The 8,499-nt window shown below is 39.0% G+C and overlaps 1 protein-coding gene across 1 annotated transcript; it reads left to right on the plus strand.

Annotated features, from left to right (window-relative positions):
- Nucleotides 1-5,118: 5,118 nt before the first annotated feature.
- Nucleotides 5,119-8,490, plus strand: LOC109790655 (disease resistance protein RLM3). The gene is given in 3 exon segments (XM_083068187.1): nt 5,119-6,905; nt 6,908-7,020; nt 8,029-8,490. Coding segments are annotated over 3 exon segments (627 nt in total). The 5' UTR covers nt 5,119-6,575; the 3' UTR covers nt 8,213-8,490.
- The last annotated feature ends 9 nt before the right edge of the window (nt 8,491-8,499 follow it).

An 8,499-nucleotide genomic window follows, 5' to 3' on the forward strand; every position in this document is an offset into this window, starting at 1 on the left:
ACCCAAAAGACGCCTACCCCCTACCACACATCGACGCATTGGTCGACGGAGCAGCAGCACATCAAAGGCTAAGTTTCTTAGACGCCTATTCGGGGTATAATCAAATACTCGTCTACCCACCAAAAGAAGGGAAAACCGCGTTTATCACAGATTCAGGCAACTTTTGCTACAAAGTAATGCCGTTTGGTTTGAGAAACGCGGGGGCAACCTACCAACGACTCATGGACGAGATCTTCCGGCACCAGATAGGAAAGTGCATGGAAGTGTATGTGGATGACATGGTGATTAAATCAGCCTCCACTAGCGATCACGTAAAGGATCTCAGAACGATATTCGATGAAGGCGGCATCACATGCGATTAAATCCAACAAAGTGCACCTTTGGATTCGCTGGCGATAAGTTCTTGGGCTTCATGTTGTCAAAGAGAGGCATAGAAGCTTTCCCCGATAAATGCCAGGCCATTGTTAATATGAGAAGCTGACGTAAGGTAAAAGAAGTGCAACGAATGGCCGGACGCATAGCCTCAGTGGCTCCTTTTCTGCCATGCATGGCAGACAAGTCAAGACCCATAATGTCTTTGTTGAAGCAGGCCAGCAAGTTCCAATGGACTGAAGAATGCGAGTCCTCGTTTCAAAACTTCAAGACAATGCTTACAGCCCCGCCGTTGCTTGCTAAACCAAACACCCAGCTAGAGACGATCGTCTACATTTCAATATCAGACAAAGCCATTAGCACGATCCTAGTGCAAGAACAAAGGGAACAAATGCTGGTATACTTCATCAGCCGAGCGTTGCAAGAAGCCGAGACCCGGTACCAACACCTTGAGAAGACGGTCTTAGCTCTTGTGCACACAGCCCGGCGTCTTCGGCATTACTTCCAAAGCCACAAAGTCGTAGTCAAGACTGATAGCCCGATTCTCAAGGTATTACAGAAGCCCAAATTAGCCGGACCGATGGTTGCTTGGTCCATAGAACTGTCACAATTGGATATTCGTTTTGAACCAAGAGGACCTATCAAGGCACAAAGCATAGCTGACTTCATAAGTGAATCCACCCCAGAAATCCTTCCCGAGCCGCACGTCTGGACCCTGCATGTAGATGGGTCGTCAAACCAACAAGGCAGTGGACCCGGCATTGTACTGGAAGGTCCTGGTAAGGTGGTGGTCGAGCAGTCACTACGATTCGGCTTCAAGACATCCAACAACCAAGCTGAGTACGAAGCCCCTCTCGCAAGATTAAGGTTGGCATACGACTTGGGCGTCACCAGAATCAAGTGTTGGAGCGACTCACAAGTAGTAACGGGCCAAGTCAACGACACCTTCCAAATTAAAGAACCAACGCTACTCTTACTTCCATGCTTTCCAGAAACACTAGGACAACTTCAAAGATGTCCACATTGAATACACACCCTGGGAACTCAATACGGGAGCCGACCAATTGGCCAAGCTAGCCAGTAGTAAGAAAATTAGCCACTTGCGCAGTGTTATACAACAAGAATTGCAAATCCCAAGCGTCGGGGAAATTGAGTGCTTGCAGGTCCAACAGGGGGACGACAATTGGATGACCGGCATAACACACCATCTTTTGATCGGGGAATTACCCGATGATCACCTCGCAGCCAGGAAGCTAAGGGTCATAGCTGCCCGATACACGTTGATTGCAGGAGAGCTGTACAACCGAGGCATTTCTTCACCTTTGTTGAAATGCCTTGCACTCGATCAAGCACATTATGTCCTCCGTGAAATCCACGAGGGCATATGCGGAACGCATTCAGGGGGACGAACCTTAGCGACCAAAGTGATCCGAGCCGGCTATCACTGGCCCACCCTCACGAGTGATTGCATGAAGTTTACCCAACAGTGCAAGCCGTGTCAACAACACGGCCCGGCTGAAGAACTACACTTCATCACTACCATTAAATCCCTCCCGAGCGCTCTAGCTCAGTTAAGGTTGAGTCATTAAATCCCTCCCGAGTACCTCACTCGGCCAAGGTTGAAAACACTCCCTCCCAAGCACTCTAGCTCGGTTAAGGTTGAGTCATTAAATCCCTCCCGAGTACCTCACTCGGCCAAGGTTGAAAACACTCCCTCCCGAGTACCCCACTCGGCCAAGGTTGAAAACACTCCCCCCCGAGCACTCTAGCTCGGTTAAGGTTGAGTCATTAAATCCCTCCCGAGTACCTCACTCGGCCAAGGTTGAAAACACTCCCTCCCGAGTACCCCACTCGGCCAAGGTTGAAAACACTCCCTCCAAGCACTCTAGCTCGGTTAAGGTTGAGTCATTAAATCCCTCCCGAGTACCTCACTCGGACAAGATTGAAAACACTCCCTCCCGAGTACCTCACTCGGCCAAGGTTGAAAACACTCCCTCCCGAGTACCCCACTCGGCCAAGGTTGAAAACACTCCCCCCCGAGCACTCTAGCTCGGTTAAGGTTGAGTCATTAAATCCCTCCCGAGTACCTCACTCGGCCAAGGTTGAAAACACTCCCTCCCGAGTACCTCACTCGGCCAAGGTTGAAAACACTCCCTCCCGAGTACCCCACTCGGCCAAGGTTGAAAACACTCCCCCCCGAGCACTCTAGCTCGGTTAAGGTTGAGTCATTAAATCCCACCCGAGTACCTCACTCGGCCAAGGTTGAAAACACTTCCTCCCGAGTACCTCACTCGGCAAAGGTTGAAAACACTCCCTCCCGAGCACTCTAGCTCAGTGAAGAGCGAACCATTAAAATCCCCCAAGTACTTACTAATCGGCTAAGCATGCAACGGTCATAGTCATGGACAGATACGACTCCCTAGACACGTACGGAAGCCTTAAACCAATTGCATGTTCACTCACAAACCCCTTTGTCTTTCATCCTCGGGCTTGGGGGGGCAGTGTACTGGGACTACACACCACCACTCAAAGTCAACACTAAACACACCTCCTTAGGCCGAGTACCCATCAGGATAATGGGCCGAGTACCCCCCTCAAGCCGAGTACCCCCTCAAGCTGGATCCAACCTCAGGCCGAGCACCCCCTTAGGCCGAGCACCCCTCCAGGCCGAATACCCATCAGAACAACAAATGGGTCGAATACCCCTTAGGCCGAGTACCCCCCTCAGGCCGGTGAATAGACCGAATACCCCCTCGGGTCGAATAAACCATTAAGCCAACAAATGGGCCGAATACCCCCTTAGGCCGAGTACCCCCCACGAACCCCTGCGGCTTCATCCATGACCGAAGACCCTTTCGACTTCACTCATTACCGAAGACGTCTTCGGCCTCGAGCCTGACCGAGCCACCACCACACAACTTGGAGGAAGACCAAACACCCCCCCTCGGGTCGAATAAACCATTAAGCCAACAGATGGGCCGAATACCCCCTTAGGCCGAGTACCCCCCACGAACCCCTTCGGCTTCATCCATGACCGAAGACCCTTTCGACTTCACTCATTACCGAAGACCTCTTCGGCCTCGAGCCTGACCGAGCCACCACCACACAACTTGGAGGAAGACCGAACGCCCCCCTTTCGGCCAAAAGCTTGGCCGAACACCTCTTCGGTCATACAACCAACCGAACACCCCCTTCGGCCAAAAGCTTGGCCGAACACGTAACCCACATGGAACAGAGGCGAGATAAGTCACTCATTACATAATGATCATTGCACCTAATTAACAGAGATTAGGATTAACTAAGGTATTACCCATATCCCAAGACAGAAGGCCACCAGGCCCAAATATGTCACTATAAATACACAAGTGAAGTGACATAAAGGAGGTACGCTTTTATCTAGTATAAATATTTTCCGCTCTATACCGAACACTTACTTGAGCGTTGGAGTGCCTTTGCAGGTACCCTCCCCACCCTTGGGAGATATCATTCGGTCGGCACCGAGGACTTAGAAGATCGCAAGGAAGGAGCGACAGGAGGAGTGTTCTATGCAGGAACAAGTTTTGTATTAAATAAACGAATAGAAATATTTCAACAGAATTATTTCTTTTCTCTTCATACTATTTTACAGTTATTTGTACGAAAATAAAACACAATATTAAAGAATCACCTGAGATTGACCCTAATTAGTAAAATCTTAGCATTGAATACAATAAAATTAAAAAAAAACTTATATTTACTTAAATAATTCTAGACAATATTTTTAGTTGAGTCAAGAGTGTAACTCATTTCCTCATATCAGTTCCTATAAGATAAAATAATAAGAGTGAAAGTGGGCTGGCTTAGGCTGGGTTTGAATGAATCTGTTATCTGATCTAATCAAAATTTAATGGGTTTGGTTGGGTTAGATTTGTACAATTTTTTTTTTAAATTGAACTTAACCTAACCTAATTACAAACAGTTTGGATTGGGTTGGCTTAATCGGATCAATATAATTAAATTTATTTATTTTTTGTAAAAATTTAAATATTTTAAAATAGATGTAAATCATGTAATATATTATTATAAATACAATATTATCAACTTATATAAGAAAAATAATGATACAAATTAAATTTTAAAATAAATTTATTAATTTTTTACATTATTATCAACTAAAAGAACCAACATTAATTAATACAAAATCAAATTTAAAATAAATATATTATATTGTTACAATATTATCAATCTAAAATACAAAACTCACTAAGTAAGAGTGATAATGAGTATTGTCATAAATAAATGATCATTCAAACACTATTATTATTATTATTATTATTATGACTGGGTTAAATTGCGTAATGGGTTGAAAACAAAAAAATCCATTATCCGACCTGTATATTGTCGAATTGGATTAGATCTGATTCAAACACCAAAAAAAATTCAATCCAAACTTATTAGACTAATTTGGATTCGCATATTACCCGTACCCACTTATATCCCTATAAAATAGTATTAACAAGCAGACTAAAGTCATTGGAAAAAAAAAAAGCAATTAAGGCAGCATACAATGAAGCTTAAAAAAAAAAAAAAAAAAGTAAAAAAACAGACTCAAGTCAAAAAGTGTGGAGACATGAGACGTGTTGCTCATATATTACAGGATGTTGGGCTCCACTAGAAATTTCTCCGAAATTTCTCATAAACATTCACGACATTACTGTATATTTACATATCTTTTGTTTAATTATTCTTTCATCCTTTTGAAACATTATAAATAAATAGACAAGACAATGACATGAAGGGTATATTTATATACACTGTACAATTGTTGTCTATATCTTCTCTGCTGACCCGAGAAGCTGTCGTGTTGGTGTAAAGAATCTCTGTATTCTTCTCAGTTTGCAAGAAATCGGTCTGCTCTACAGTAAGATCATTCTCTCCATTTACATATTTAACCACAGTTAGAAATAATAGATGATGAAACAGAATGACTAATTTGATTTCTTATTGTGTTCTCATGTTTTAGCTGAAAGATTATGGATTTCAAAACAAGAGGGGTTCTGTGATTGACTAGGATGCAAAAATAACTTGATTTCTGTTTTCTTTTATAGAATTTATTTGGTGAGACACTGAATTTTTCATTGAAGTGCTTATAAACATTCATTTATACTTTTTTAAGTAATGTCAAGCATGCTTTAGTTATCAGCTTCTAATAATTTCTCTTTTAATCTAAGGTAGGCCTACTTTCAGAGTTTGAGTTATTAGATTTGTCAGTTTTAACTGGTATATTGGTTTAATATCTGATTGTTGAAATCTAATGGGATTGTGGGATGTGCTTTGCAAATGTAGGAGAATGGGTTAATAACTTTTTTTTTTATTTCTCCATTTTATGTCAATGCTTTTCTCAAGGCCTTGGTTTGTTTAAGGCTAAGTTAGTAGTACCTACTATTCTAAGTGCTTCCACCTTTTTTTAGCAGTCTTTGTTTTCTGGTATATGGATGAAAATTAAGCATCAAATGATCTATAAAAGCTGTAACATCAAATATTCAACTGTCAATATCATATTAATTAAACTCTTTTAATCAATACCAGTTTGTCTTTAAAGCTGAGATATTTTCTAAACAATCTATCCAATGAACAGCTGCAGTGCCTTGAACAAACTGCATAATTTTCAAACAATGTTGGATATAAGATAGTCATCTGTTTGATAACATGTCAAGGAAATATAGATATGATATTTATGTTTACGACTGAAGTTTCGATCTGCGGTGCTATAAGGTAATAATCTGAAGTTTTGATTCATTATTCATGTTACTAGGCTTTTTTATATATACTTGTTTACTTATCTTTTGGTCTGTTCAAATGGACTATCAGCATTTCAAAGTCAAAAGCAAGTCGGTGATCAAGGTTTAAGAAATCTCCAAGGATCACAAAACCTCAAAGTCACACTAGCAATTTGGCAAACATTTGTCTAATTGTTCTTTTGTAAGTGAGCAAGATTATGATCTTTGAAGTTTGAAGTGCTTGATCTCATATTAGACAGATTTATAAATTCAACAAAATAAATATTAAGTAGAAGTGTCAAGAAGATATTGAAACATAAAATCCTTTTATTATATTTCTTCAAGTGTAGTGTTAAATTCATTACAGGCTCAGATCATAATGGTTGAGCTGCAAATCATCAGTGATGTTGCTTCTTCCTCTAACTCTTCTTCAACTCTTCTTCAATGGTGTCTTCAAAAAAATATGAAGTTTTTCTAAGCTTTCGTGGTGAGGACACCCGCACGAACTTCACAAGCCATCTTCATGAAGCTTTGAAGAAAAAGGAAGTTGAAACCTTTATAGACTATGAGCTTAGAAAGGGAGATGAAATCTCACCGGCACTCATCCAAGACATAGAAAATTCTCTTGTATCTATTGTCATCCTCTCACCAAACTATGCTTCCTCAAAATGGTGCTTGGAAGAACGCAGCAAGATTTTAGAATGTAGGAAAAAGCAAGGACAAATGGTGATACCTGTATTTTACAACGTAGATCCATCCCATGTGAGGAATCAAAAACTGGAAGCTATGAGCAAGCCTTTGCAAAACATAAGGGAGAATCCAATTACAACAAATGGAAAGCTGCTCTCAATGAAATAGCCAATTTAGCTGGGTGGGACTCTCAAAATAGGTAAATAAAATGATCCAATTTTTTGAAATAAAAAAAATAAGAAAGACAATGTGTTGATTTAAATTGAGTTAACCAAATTTGGTTGTAAATACAAAATGTTTAACAATGCTAATTAAAATTATGACTCAAATTATATGATATCAAAATAAAAATTGAAGCGAACAGTGAAAGATATAATGCTTATTTAGATATAATCTAGAAAGATTTCTAAGAATTTCTCTACTATAAATAAAGAATATTTTTCAATAAATAAGTTCTTAAAACATTTATAGATTTGTATTCAAACATGCTCATAGTTGTTTCCTTCTGTTGTGTATGATTATGCTATGCAATTGCTGCTCTTAAAAGAATTTCTTTGTCCACTATTGTGTTTAATTGTGTAGAGTTAAAAAATAATTTTTTTTTGTTTGTAGTTGAATAAATTATAGAAATGAGATAATACATTAACAAGAATTTCCTTTACATGGTTTGAAAAGATTCTCCTCAATGGATCTCACCAGGTTTTCACTGTGAACAATAATATTTCTATAGTATATTTTCATACATAGTGAACATGTAAGCAATGATAATTTATTGTAATTTATTCATCTACTATGAAGTTCACTATTGAAAAATATTTCAAATATTTTCTCTTCAATAACCTAAAAATAAATTTAAATATCGATATCTTCATTAACCCGAGTCTTTTATAACTTTTTTTTATTCTATCCATATATTGTTCGTGTATTTGGAAAATTTTAATTCCGTTACATGCATGAGAGCATGCGTATGTAGAATAATAACTTCCATGGTAGTTTAAATAAGTTCATTGTGTAGAAAAAACATAGATATTGTTTATCTTCTCTAAGTCATTGAATTTTTATTCCTTAATTATATTATTTTCTCTATTATTCTAACATATTGATCTATGATTATGTATAATTATTTGTATAATTATTTTTTTCTATTGTATTTGTTATGCTCATAACACAAGATTTATTCCATTGTGTTTCTTCTTTCATATGCTAGGACTGAATCAGAACTCTTTAAGGAAATTATTGGAGACGTTTTGCAAAAATTAACTCCTAATTACCGAAACCAACATAAAGGTCTAGTAGGAATTGAGGAAAGTTATGAACAAATTGAATCATTACTGAAAATTGGGTCAACTAAAGTTATAACCATTGGATTATGGGGTATGGGTGGCATATGAAAGACCACCCTAGCTACTGTTTTGTATGCAAGATTGTCTCCTTGGTTTGAAGGTTGTTGTTTCCTGGAAAATGTAAGGGAAAATTCAAGCAATCATAGTGGACTTGAAGCTTTACGTAACTAGCTTTTTGCCAAGTTGTTAGAGATTGAAAATCATTGTTTTGATCTGAATTTTGTGAGGTGTAAGCTTAAACATAAAAAGGTTTTCATTGTGTTGGATGATGTGGTCACTTTACAACAATTAGAATATCTAATTGAAGATTATGATTTGTTGGGGCCAGGAAGTAG

The sequence above is a fragment of the Cajanus cajan genome, chromosome 2 (assembly GCF_000230855.2).
Source record: "Cajanus cajan strain Asha chromosome 2, NIPB_CcT2T_4, whole genome shotgun sequence".
In the NCBI taxonomy this organism is placed as follows: domain Eukaryota; kingdom Viridiplantae; phylum Streptophyta; class Magnoliopsida; order Fabales; family Fabaceae; genus Cajanus; species Cajanus cajan.